Source organism: Hippocampus zosterae, chromosome 5 (genome assembly GCF_025434085.1).
Source record: "Hippocampus zosterae strain Florida chromosome 5, ASM2543408v3, whole genome shotgun sequence".
Classification (NCBI taxonomy): Eukaryota; Metazoa; Chordata; class Actinopteri; order Syngnathiformes; family Syngnathidae; genus Hippocampus; species Hippocampus zosterae.
Window position 1 is genome coordinate 19,993,021 of NC_067455.1, and position 13,808 is coordinate 20,006,828.

Here is a 13,808-nt window from a genome sequence, read left to right on the forward strand (position 1 = left end):
TTTGTACTCACTCTGGAACAACCTCGGAAGTACAGGAGGTAATTCATGTTGAAGCCGCCGACCATCGCGTGTTGTTGGACAATGTTGGCCGGGCATGCCTACAGATGGCTGCGAACAACTCGCTCAAAGAAGATTTCGTCAAGATGCTAACAATATCGGGGCTGGAGGCGATCAACAGGTGGCGGCGTGTCCAAGCCAATAACGAGATCGCCTTTTCGAAGAGCAGCGGGGCGATCTGCGCCCGTGTGCATTTGAGTACCGCAATTTACTGGCGCGCACCCGCGGCTTGGAGGCGCGCGCAAGAGAAGTGCCGAATGTGAATTTGGGAGGGGATAGCATTGTCATACAACTATGGAGTGTACAAACTTTTACTTGTTTTACAGAAAAAAAGAAGGCCGTAACACCACTTTCATATTCTTAATTTGGATTGATTGAACACAGACGCCCCCAAAAAAGAAGAGCTAGCTGTAGAAAACTGACCATCGTTACTGTTTTCATGATTACAGTACTATATTAGCGCGATAGCGTTATAAACATACTGTCAGGTTGGTCCAAATTGACACTCAGGAATAACCAAAAGGAGGAGACAGGAGACTCGATTCTGGTACCAGGAGGGAACGAGGAGAAGCGTTCGGTTTCAGTTCTCCACACGGAACCCTAACGATCTCCCCCTTCACCCCCTCATTTATTGGGAAAGCTACTACATAGGTGTGTCCAACCTAAAGGGTGGGGGCTGTTGAACACACACTGAACTTGTTTGAATATGTGTGTGTATGTGAGTGCAATTTACGTACATGTGTGCAAATGTCACATAAACATCACGTTGCAGCTGGTGTTGATGTCTCCATTCACTGTTCACCCTTGCTCACTGTTTAGTCTTAACAGTTATCTCTTCCCAACCACGTCCTCGGAAAGGTGGTTGCGACCCTAACCTTTCACACAGTACAGCAAGCAAAAGTGAGCACATAATGAAGAATATATAATGATTATAGATGTGAGTAAATAATAAAGGATATATCTTTATTGAAAGCATAAGCGTTCTTCATTGCAGGCAAAGCCAACTAATGATTGCAAGCATAAGCGTTCTTCTTTGACTGATATTTTGTGTACTAACATAATCAATAAATGACCCATAAACATTGGAGACTGGGGATCATTTCTTTGTAAATGAGCAAACAAATTCAGCGGAATCAGATGAAATAATCACTTCCCCGCTGTAGAGGTTGGATTCCCACAGAATACATGTAGAGTAATTGAAAATGTGCTCTCGCTCTCACATCCTAGCTATTTAGACATCAGACAAAACGTGACTCATTCTCTGCCATTGCCTTTATTCCGATTACATAATACAGTAGTGGCACGTGAAATGCTCTCCACCCTCACGAGCACATGACTGCCCCCTTTTCCTGCTTCCACGCTAAAAATACACAGCCTTGTGGCGGCAAACTCACACGGAACTGTTTATTGTGAGCATCCCAGACACAAATAACACATTGCACTCGTGCTCACAATATTCAGCCATTTGAGTTGGAATTATTCAATGTGGAGCTGCGGCTCTGCTTTTGACAAAGTCATTTTGATAATTGTCTGCTGCGGAGATGTGCAAAACAGCAAGCGGATCAAATTTCTTGACCGATGTTTATGTTCCGTGGCTCAGCTCTGTGAAGCTGCGGAGTTGTCTGCCTTGTCCGTTTGAGGGTCCTCAGCCAGTTTGACAGCGTGCAGGGCATAGTTGATGGCAGTGCTGTTGGTCCAGCTCCAGGCTCCTGATGCTGGATTGTACATCATACCTTGGACCGACTGCACTGAGAAACAATCTGATGGAGGACGAAGTAAGATGTGCGGTCAAAGTAGGAAAAGAGCAGACTTCAAAAAAGTTGCATGAAATAGACAAAACATGGGATGTGAAGAAAAGAAAGTTGGGGAAAATAAGATGACTCAATCCACTAGGAGTTGTGAACATATTTCAGACAAAGAATACAGCTTAAACCTCCACATTTTTGTCATTTTTTTCAGTGTTCAGAATGAATTGTTTTATTTTTACATCCAATCGTTACCTTCCTTTTGAAACCTGCACAATTAAAAATGTTTATGTTTAAAGAATCCACACATGAGGTAAGGCTCATTTTTGCATAAACGTCTTCATCCTTCCTCATTCATCACATTGGGTAACTTATTTTGAACACTTTTCCAAAAGTTCATGAAATTAAAATGGGAATGAATAAAATGACAGCATTGTTATGTATAGGAAGGGGCTATGTAGATGTAGTCGTGAAGTATGGTAACTTACTGGACTCCAGAAGGCGCTCCAGTTCTACAGGGCTGATGAACTTTTCCCAGTCGTGTGTCCCCTTGGGAACGATGCGCAGCAGCTGCTCAGCCGCCACTATAGCCAACGCGTATGACAGGTTGGTTTTATTAATGGTGGTGATGAAGAGTGACCCGCCTGGCTGCACAGGGAAAATATGGACAGTTTTAGTTGGAACAGGATCAATAAATATTGTACATACTTGTGTCGGTCTTGATTCTGCTGCTTCAAAAGTGCTGAGGTAGATAATCGTACAACAATAAAGTTCATTAAAAAAACACTGTAGCGTTTGAATAAGAAAGTGCAGTATGATGAAAAGTCGTCAGTTCTTAAATCCACCCTTTCATCTTCCGATCCACTTATCCTCACAACGGTCGCTGGGGTGCTGGAGCCTATCCCAGCTGTCTTCAGGCAGTGGGCGGGGCACACCCTGAACCAGTTGCCAGCCAATCGCAGGGCACACAGAGACGAGCAAGCATCCGCGCTCACACTCACACCTAGGGACAATTTCGAGTTCTCATTCAGCCTGCCATGCATACTTTTGGAATGTGGGAGGACACCGGAGTACCCGGAGAAAACCCACGCAGGCCCGGGGAGAACATGTAAACGCCACACAGGGAGGCCGCAGCCGTAATTGAACCCGGTACCTCTGCAATGTGAGGCATGAACCACAGGCCCACCGGGGCCGCCGTCAGTTCTTCAAGATCTTTGATATCCACCTTAAGGCGTGTGCAGTAGTATACTCTTTGTTCTCCCTAGCAAGACAACTTCGGCATACTCATGGGACAACTACATGTTTGTGATGAGAGAAAATTGTGGACAACTGCATGCTACTAGTATCACCAGTGATATTTAAATAAAATTACTGGTTATTATCTAGCGCTACATGAGTAGTACAAGGAGCACAGAGATGTCAAACAGTACGCTGCTTGAGCCCACGAGTAACATACAGTTCTCCACTTAGTTATGTTGAGGTTGTCCTACTAGTGTGCAGAAATGTCAAAGGCCTTACAGGAGTGGAAAGAGACAGTGGAAGAAATGTTACTTGTAAGACACAGTGATTCGACGAGTGCACTGACCTGTCTTACTAGTGGGAACAAAAAGCTGCTTGATAAGCTGGTGAACAAAGATCGTGAGTGGATGCTCAAAAGGCTTTCAACATGTACATCACTCTACAAGTCTCTCCAGGGCGACATCTAGTGTTACTTAACAAAGCTGTTCTCACGCTGTCTCGATTTGTCTGGACTTCATAGGGACGAATATTCAGCCGCACACGCCATTCTCTCAACACTGAACATAACGTGAAAGTGAACTTGTTTGATCATAACTGTGCTCCGAGTGTTAGAAACAAATACCGTATTTTCCACACTAAAAGGTGCACTCGGTAATGTACCTTCAATGAATGAGCTATTTTTCTTTTTTTTTTCCATGTATTGCACGCACTGGACTATAAGGCGCAATCTACAATGCACCCACTAGATGAAGCTACAGCCCTTCATTTGACCCAAGAGGAGTTTATGACCGCCTCCAAAAACGTAAATGAACGATTACTTCAATGAAACTATGAAAATTTAAAATACAGCAATGTATTAAAATAGGACATCTGAAAATAAATTCCAATAGCCCCCCGACATAATTTATTTTGGCATTTCCTTGAGCATAGCTGCAACAGGACGATCAGATGTCAGTAAATTGGGGGAGACTGGACTGTTTTAGAAGTGTTTGTTATTCATTCCTTTGTTGTATACTGTATTCACAAACAAGGAAATCACAAAATAAATTCCGTAGGGAGGGCTATAGAATTTATTTTGTGATTTTTTTCGCTTGAGTTTCTGTTTTGATTCATTATTTTCAATTTTTGTTGGAATCGTTAATTTACGTTTTTCCGAAGCGGTCATGAACGCCTCTCGAGTCGAAAGAGGAAGAGAAGGCACGGAAACGGACAGATGTAACTGTATTTGTTGAGACTGTGAAAAACATTTTATGTTCAAGAAACAAACCAAAACCATTCATAAAGTGTGCATTTAAAAAAAACACCACTACAGCTCTCCTTTTTTCGGAGCTGCAACAAAAACCTATTTAATAAAGCAGTGACGCATTTCACTGAACCAACAGCAAGTTCTAACATTGTAAGCATGTCTCCAGGAAGGAGCCATCTTGGGGTCGACATATTACCGCAATGACCATAGACAAGGGGCGCCGGATTTTAAGGCGCTGTGACCTTTTAAGAAAATTGAAGACTTTTCGCTGCGCCTTATAGTGCGGACAATACGGTACATAAGGTTAGACACAGTGTTAAAAAAATGAAAGAGGCAGATTTTCTCTTCAGTGGCAACTGAAATCTATATAGAACAACAGTAATGTAATCCCATTGAGGCACAGCAGAGGGTACCTGAGCAATGTCACCATATGTGCCTCAGCTGAACAAGCCCGCGGGGACGCAAAGCAGGATCTGACTTCAGGGAGCAGCTGGAAGCAAGCACACACCTTCAGTATGCGGCTGCAGCAGAAGGCGAATGTTTCCAGGTCGGCCAGATGTTCCACGACCTCGGACGCTACGACGGCATCGAACATCGTGTCTCCCCGGTCCGTCTCTCCTCCCGCCACATCTGCCGACAGCTCCTCCAGGGTGCACGCCCGATAGCTGACCCGCCCGCCAAGGTGGGGGTCACACGACGAATGCAGCTGTGCCGTGCCAATGTTTTCTTCCACTGGGTCAATACCTAACACACTGGCTCCCAGGCGACCAAGAGGCTGGGGGTTAAGGGTTGGGGGATTATCGGATGAGGTGGATTGATAGGAGAAAGATGCGTTATGATCACTGTGTATGGGAGTGGGAAAACTAAATCGGAAATTGTGCATAGACACACTCTCACTCCGCCGTAGACAAGTGTCACTCAATTTTTTCACTTTGTCACCTGTGTTTTTTCATGCTTGCACTCTTTCCATCCCTACAACCTGATGCATTGGGCCGCGGCACTCCCTTTTTGGGGCAAACTGAATAACTGAACGGCACAGGAAAGGGGATTTTGGATGCGAGTGCGAGGTCTTCTGTCTTTGGTCTCTTTTTGCAACTTATCCTCCGAAATTACTTTTATATGTTTCGTTTCTTCTTCATGATGCTGTTTTTGAATAGTGTGACTTAGATTTCAGAGACGTATTGTCTAAAAAGTACAGTACATATAAGCTTAGAGTACATTTATGTGCAAAGAACATGTACATAGGAGATATTTGAGATTTGAGATATCCTTCATTGGTCCCACACTGGGGAAATTTACAGTCTACAGCAGCAATTTTGGGGGGTAGAAAGAAGAAAAACAAAGTGTTTGCACGCACAAAAACTAAATGTAGATAAAGAGAGCTGTACACAGTTCAATATAAGTGCAATCTAAATGCAGATAGAATGGCTGCCTCTCCAGCAGCTCATACATACATTCTTGCTGCTGGAGGCTGTAAATTTCCCCAGTGTGGGACGAATAAAGGATATCTTATCTTATATAAGCATATATGCAACTGGTACAAGGTGGCTGTGCATACTTAGTACACAATTTTGAGCATTTTTGGTTTAAAAAAAAGTATTTTTACATAGAGACATACACTATTACACATAATTGCATATTTATATCCAATATGTATGGCGGCAAGAAGTCCATCTTGCTTTATTGAACCATTTTAAAAACCTTGAAAAAGGATTGCCTGGCTCACACAGGCCTTCAGTGTCCATGCATTATTAAAGTAATAGCTTGTAATGTTTTGATGGTTTGGTGTAGCTTTCCGTCATGGTTGGAAATGTGACTGGATATTGTGAACATTGCAAGGAAGCTTGATGTGAAGAAAATTGTGAATTGAATTGAAATGCAATCTTTGTTGGAAAAAAGAAAATCAAATTGCAGTTCAGTTTTTTCCTAATATCATTCAGCGTTGTAGGTACATGAATGTTTATCCACCTGTTAGCATTCACTGTACAACTGAATAAGTCATGGCATCCTGTGTGTTCAATTTACCAGGCTCAGACTTTACACGGAAAGTAAATTTGTGAGGAACCTGAGACGAGATAATCATTATTTCAGTATTCATACTTTTGTCATTTTTGTTTGGTGGTTTGTCAGAAGATATTTCCAATGTAAAGTAGGTGTCTTGGGCTCAATAAAGACTGGGGAAACACTGGCCAGGAGTGATTGAAATGTACATCACATGGTACATCGAAACAGTAACATTCATTTTGTGAATGCAAAGACTTTGTTTTTCTTCTTTCTACCCAATCTTGCTGTTGTAGACTGTAAATTTCCCAAATGTAGGACAAAATAAGGATATCTTATCTTATCTTAGCAAAGAAGTGTATCTATCAAAGGTGTGACCTGAAAATGAGTAAATCGCTTGCCGAGTTATAAAAAAAAAAAAAAATCAAAAAAAATAGTACAAACAACCTACATCAATCAGAGTTAAAATGATAAATTCTAAACATTAAATATAATGATAAATCAGAACTAAGTTGATAAATAGAGAAAGGTATTATGAATACAAGAGAAAATTGACACAAGAGTGCCAGGATGTGTATGTATAAAATCCCGATACAAACCAAAAGTTGGAAAAATATCACGGTTAAGGGTAAAGTATGAGCCTTAATCGATACTTCTTTCTTCTTACTTTATTTCTTTTCTGATTGATATAAAAATGATTTATTAGATATAAACACATAACACGGGGGTAGGACTAGATAAGTTCTTTACTTCTTCCTACTACCTTGAACTTAATAACTGTGTTCATTGTTGACTGATTTCTCTTTCTTTTTTTACTATTTTATTTACCTTATTTTCTGTCAAATTATTACTGTATATGTTTTATGTTCAATAAACAAACCAAACCAAATCTAAATGGCCATTTTAGCGCCCCCTCATGGACTAAAGCTAAAAATACAGCCCGGTCTGAATTTACTTGCCCAAAGCCAGTTTCTCCGCTACAGATGATCTTCTCTGATGGGAAGGCTTGCATGAAGTGACATAAACATCTAGAGACACTTTCCCGGTTTGCATTTGCCGCAGATAGACTTTGTAACTTGCTCCAGTGTCGGCATCTAAATGACAGTCTGTGTGAGCCGCATAAATACAAGACCTGATTTTGTCTTTCCAGATCACATGGTGCAACTACTAAATCCTCAGCGTAAATGAAAGCAAAGACAGGGGCTTGTTCCCTACTAAACAGCGATCGACACTAACAAATGCAAAAACAATTTCAAAAGACCGACTGTCCACTCCACCAAACTGAGACCAGTCAAGTCAAAAGAAACTGCAAATTAAACATCCGTTTCGATATTTAATGCTATATGTCAGGTTGGTCAGAGGCCACTGAAAGCACATTCTCACACTGTGAAAGATTTTCTTTTTGCAGAACAAGACACTCTGACAGAGCAAGTGATTTAAACATTTGCAGAAGATTGTGTTCAAAGGTGACGCTGGTCTGCTTGCCACCACCAGCTCTGCACATATATATGTACAACTCCAATTCCAATGAAGTTCGGATGTTGTGTTAAACATCACTAAAAACAGGAAACAATGATTTGCAAATCATGTTCAACCTATATTTAATCGAAAACACAAAGACAAGATGCGTAATGTTCAAACTGATATACTGTTTTTAGCAAATAATCATTAAGTTTGAATTTTATGGCTGCAACACGTTCAAAAGAAGCTGGGACAGGGTCATGTTTACCATTGTGTAACATCACCTTTTCTTTTAACAACATTCAATGAAGGTTGGGGAACTGAGAAAACTAATTGTTGAAGCATTCTAGGTGGAATTCTTTCCCATTCTTGTTTGATGTACAGCTTCAGCTGTTCAGCAATCTGTGGTCTCCGTTGTCATATTTTACATTTCATTATGCGGCACACATTTTCAATGGGAGACAGGCCTGGACTGCTGGCAGGCAAGTCAAGTACCTGCACTCTTTTACTATGAAGCCACGCTGTTGTCCTGCTGGAATAAACAGGGGCGCCCATAAAAGAGACATTGCTTTTCAGAGCATGTTTTTCTAAAACCTGTATGTAGCTTTCAGCATTTATGGTGTCTTCAAAGATGTGTAAGTTCCCCTTGCAGGTCGCACGAACACAGCCCCCACAGAAGCTAGATTTTGAACTTTGCATCTATAACGGTCCGCATGGTTCTTTTTCTTTTGGCCCAGAGGACACAACATTCATAATTTCCAAAAACAATAAAAATGTGGACTCGTCGGACCACAGAAGACTTTTTCACTCTGCTTCAGTCTATTTTAGATGAGCTTGAGCCGAGAGAAGCCTGCAGTTTTTCTATGGGTTGTTGACAAATGGCTTTGCTGTGCACAGTAGAGTTTTAAGTTGCACTTTTTTCTTTTAATGTTGGACTATTTTCTCACACAGTTATTCACAAAGAGGTGAACCTCAACCCATCTTTGCTTGTGAATGACTCAGCAATGCAGGAAAGCTCTTTTTATAACCAATCATGGCATCCACTTCTTCCCAGTGAGCCTGTTCACCTGTGGGATTCTTTTTTAACACCTGTCCCAGATTTTTTAGAACGTGTTATTTCCATTACATTTGAAGTTAATAATTATTTGCTGCAGTCAATAAAGTTTATCATTAAATATCTTGTCTCTGTAATCTATTAAATTATAGAGAGTTGGAACATGATTTGAAAATCATTTAATTCTGTTTTTCTTTTTGTTTACCCAACTTCTTTGGTTTTCTACATAAAACACCCATACCTCAGTCAGCAGACCGCCTCCACAGCCAACATCCAGTACTCTTAGTCCGGCAAGTGGTTTTCCAGGATGCTGCGCTTTGTGCATATTCAGCAGATTATCTCTGAGCAGGAAAATAAGCAACAATTATTTAAACCATGAATGTTACACACAAAGACGGCAGCAGTCTTCAATTTGAAATGGGCAATACAGTATAATCAATTGCATGAGATGTATTCTTTCAATGGAGTGCAGTGATCTGCCATAACCATCAGTCTTTACGACACTTTGATTGAAAAGTAACACCTTATTTTCAAACACAAATCATCTAATGATATTTTTCTCATTTGTGGTGCTTTTTTTGGGGGGGGGGGGGTGAGGGGGGGGTTGGCGGCGTTTGTACTTTGTTCTCAAATGGATGAGAATTGAATCTTTTTTTTAATTGATTATTCTCTTTGAATGTCCCAAATCCCACAAACAGAGCTGAAGGACAGTGGATTCATGAACTGTCACAATAGTCACTGCTGGGCAAAAGAAGATCCTCTTCGAAAAAGGCAGCACCTGCCTAAAATAATGGCGTGGTTTGGGGTGACGTCAGACAGGATCATGGGTACATTTATTTTTCCTGATACCACGGATGCCAAAAGGTACCTCGCCATACTGCTTGTGAGAATGCTCTTGAATTTTCTACTGTCATTTGTAAATAAGTGAGGCCCATTTCCCCAGGAGAGTCACGAATGAAGGTGGAGGTCCTGACTTTATGTTAGATTATGAGTGCACAACAAGCACAAATTATTATCTGGCTAAATTCAACCTGCTGACCACTGTCGAGCTCATTGCTTTGTTCTGTCCTCTTGCCTCGACTCCCATGCTGTGTGACCAGGCTCGGCCTTGCCCAAAGAAAGCGTACGAGGCACAGATTGCTGTCATTTAAGTGTGAGCTTTGGTGCAAATAAAGAAAATAAGTTGTTGACAGATATGTAGCCAGCGAGCTATGAGATGTGCTAATCAAAGCTATGAAAAATCTAACATGTTAAATACCATCTGACCTGTTATTCTAATTAAATAGACGAGGGGGGTTGAAAATTGTTGTTTGCTAAACAAGGGGTGGTTCCAAATGTCCATGTGATCATTCTAAAAGAAAGCGCCATAGCGACATTAACGATATCACAGTAAGAATGTCAGAAGGTGACAACCCTGCAGCGAGAGTACAAATGATGCTGCGTCTCATTCAGACATGTCCCCAGGGCTGAGATTCATCAGGCAAATCAGCCACACTCAAAATATGGGCACTGGATCTGTCATACTGTCACCATACCGACACATCAACTGCACCAAAGAGACCAAAGTGGGGGTGGAGGAGAGCAGCAATGGCCTCCACGAAGGACGGCTCAAGTCATGATTATCATGCTGGCCTCTAGCAGCAGATCTTATCAATCAAAGCAGGCACGTGTGCAGTGCTGGGGTGACTGAAATGATGAAAATGTGCCAATGTGAGTAGGAATTCCGTCACCTTCAATTGATACGCTCTGCTCTAATATACCACAAGAACAGATTCCCCAAGATTATCTTCAGACAACCAAAATATTTAAGAGCACTTTAGAAGCATTACAATTTAAAATATATCCAATGCGATATATAATCCGTACAAACACGCACCTTATGAAAGGCACTCTCAAGTCATTCATAGCGTGCAGTGCTTTGAACTCGCCATTTTCATCCCACCACTTGCTGGCCAGTAATCTGAAACGTTTCAGCTCATCAGGGTCCACTGTGGTTTGATGGACTGCTCTTGTACTATGAGGGTGGAAAATGCACAGATGTTACAAATGGGATGGATCGTCACATCCTGTCAATGTGGAAAAGCCTTATGTGCATCGTTTATTCACATGAACACACAAAAATCTCACACACACGTGTAAAGATTACGGAATGAAGTATCTACACAACTTGTTTTACACAACTTGTTTTCATTGGGCTCATCAATGTGCTGGAGTCCATTTCAGCTGACTTTTGGACATTTACATGAGATATCATCTTGCCCGGGTCCAGGCACTGCTTGGATACATCAGAGCCATCTGCATTTTATGGCAGCTAAGACCACCCTGTAAACCAGTACAAGTCGGTGTGACAGTGATGTGTTTTCTGAAGAAATAGTACGATGTACTCACGTTCACATCGACATGGTGGTCAAGAATCATTTCATTTGAACGATTTATAGATATCGATGAAACATGCTTTTAATAGAGAGAGTGTCAAATATAAAAAAAACTACTTATTTTCATATAAAGTTCTATTTGCACGTACAAGTTAGATGAACATAAGTGCAAAAAATTACACTTCGGGTTGAAAAAAAGTGCAAAAGTTACTTTTCTGGGGTGGTTAACAATAGACACTCTTGCAAATATCCATAATTAGGTATTTATAGACAAGAGCCAGCCATCAAATTGATATGATGGTTATTCTTTATTTAACCAATTTAAAAACTTTGGAAAAGGACTGGTGTGGCATGTCCACCTCAGAGTACGGAGATTGTGGGTTCGATTCCAGGCCCCAGCCTTTTTGCAAGTTCTTCCCCATGCCTGCGTGGGTTTTCTTCAGGTACTCCAGTTTCCTCCCATATTCCAAAAACATGCATGACAGGTTAATGGAACACTCTAAATCAGCTGCATACAACTTTAAAGGGTCCTATCTTGTTTTATTGTAGACCTATCAGGGTTGTTCCCGGCTCAAATTGAGGCAGAGGTGGTACAGTACCATGCTTACCATTTGCCACAACTTGCATTTATTCTGTGAATTCAACACTCATTTTGTTTTTCAGAAAATACAGTATACCTGAACTTTAAGTTAAGAGTTCCATTAAGAATGACTCTTATCATGTGACAGCATTCCTTTATTATGATAGTTACGGTCTCTTCTCAGAGTCCAAACTCTTGGGTAAGGATCCAGAAAAAGCACTCACAAGTACGGCAGGGTGAAAAAGTGCAGTGAAAAAAAAAGAAGAAATATGAGTTAACACACAAGTTAGCACTTGAAGCGAGAGAGAAACGCCAACAGGGCTAAGGTCACCCGGAAATGAATTAGAAGTGAGGCTCGTGTCTTTCCTTTTGTCAGGTTATGCAGAAGGATGACACCACCTGTTTTAGAAGATAGCGGCGGCTCGGGTTTCGTAGCGCACAACAGTCAACGATGCAAAAAGATTGGTCGCCAAGCGCCCACGCGGTCAATTGGAAAATCAGATCGCCTCTTTTGAGCCCTTGGTTCCTCTCTGGCAAAAGATTTGCACTTTTCCTTTCTTGACAGCGTAGCCATCTTCGTTGGCTTTCAGAACACCGTCTTACCCATGGCCGTCCTTTTTAAAAAAATGTCAATTTGTTTTATTGACATGACGTCGTTTTTCCTATATTTATCGTGCATCCCGAGTTTGCGGGGTGTTTTTTGGGAGGCACTTGCATGTGCACAGGACAAAGAGGCGTACCGCAAATGTTTGACGCCGATATCAACCTGCAGAGGTTCGGACAGGTTTCTGATATACAATATCGATAGATTGCCTATTATTTTTCATTAATTAAATTAGCTACTTAAATTCAAAGCACCATTATAAGTAACATGAAAGGTGCAGCAACTAATGTTGCAAGTGGGATTAATCGGGTTTGACGTTTGTTAATATAAATGATTATTTTGAAAGCTGTTACAACACTCGCGTACAGTACCTGAGTTTACGGTGCACGGCCCGCTGTTGTGTCCGCTCCGCAACATTCATCTGGAGCCACAGAGTCCGCTGTTTGCACCCCACATTCCAACTGAATAGGTTATTACCCACGAGACTCTGAACAACGCTGCAAACGGAGATTGCTTTGCGGCGACACGACCCTAACATGACACGGCCCGACTTGTTTGCGAACATGTTTATGACAAATACAATTTGACATCACAAACTGCCCGTGGAGCACGGTACTGTAATGACAACTGTTCGACTAGAAACAGCAGAGAAAACAAAAGGTTCCTGACTCGCATAATTTGTGTTGAATCACGTTTGTTGTGAATCCGTTCTTCATACATCGCATGACAATAGTATTTGTGATGTCCACGCTGCTCTTAACTTTTCTTCTGCAACAATTCGGGTTTTCGTCGTAGAAGAGTAGGGATGGATCATAACAATCTACACCAGCGCCCTGACCCTAAATGTTAATGACTAATCCAAATTACATTAGACGGCATTTTCTAAATACTGTACCGATTTCAGGGAGCGCGTCTAAAAGTTTAAGTGATGTCCGTTCAGAATTTTACCATTACCAGCCCCTAAAAGGTTTAGTTTGTGCTCCCGATGGACCATAAGTAGTCCGTGGAACTGTTATGTTCACCAATGATGGGACCTTTGAGATTTCCTTAAGAGTGTAAACACCTGCGAACTCAGTGTTGTATCTTTGTATGTTTCGTACCTTATGAAAGAATTGGTCATAATTGATCCGTGGCTTCACATTGATTAATAGGCTACAATCAAAGGAATATGAGCCAATTTGCTATTTGAGAAGCACGCATAAAACTTGAAGCCTTTCAGGAGCCAAGAAGTAGCACTTTTTCAAAAAGTTGGTTAGTGACCTCTTACCTCGGAAAAACATGCTGTTGGTTTACAATGGCAAATTACATACTGTATCACTTGTCAGGCCTTCCTGGTCTCATGCCAATATGTGAACTGGATGATAACGACTGCTTAAAGAATGTTTAATTGAGCTCGGAAATGTTTTGGTCTTTTCGTGGATCACACACCTGTTTATCAATTTGCCA

The 13,808-nt window shown here is 41.4% G+C and overlaps 1 protein-coding gene across 1 annotated transcript; it reads right to left on the reverse strand.

Moving 5' to 3' along the window:
• Nucleotides 1-1,311: 1,311 nt before the first annotated feature.
• On the reverse strand, nucleotides 1,312-13,358 carry coq3 (coenzyme Q3 methyltransferase). Its single transcript, XM_052064816.1, has 6 exons — nucleotides 12,734-13,358; nucleotides 10,680-10,817; nucleotides 9,045-9,144; nucleotides 4,796-5,062; nucleotides 2,291-2,450; nucleotides 1,312-1,817 (listed from the first exon to the last, which is right to left on the reverse strand). The coding sequence occupies exons 1-6, from the start codon at nucleotides 12,925-12,927 to the stop codon at nucleotides 1,654-1,656; spliced, it is 1,023 nt and encodes a 340-aa protein (XP_051920776.1). The 5' UTR covers nucleotides 12,928-13,358; the 3' UTR covers nucleotides 1,312-1,653.
• Between the last annotated feature and the right edge of the window lie 450 nt (nucleotides 13,359-13,808).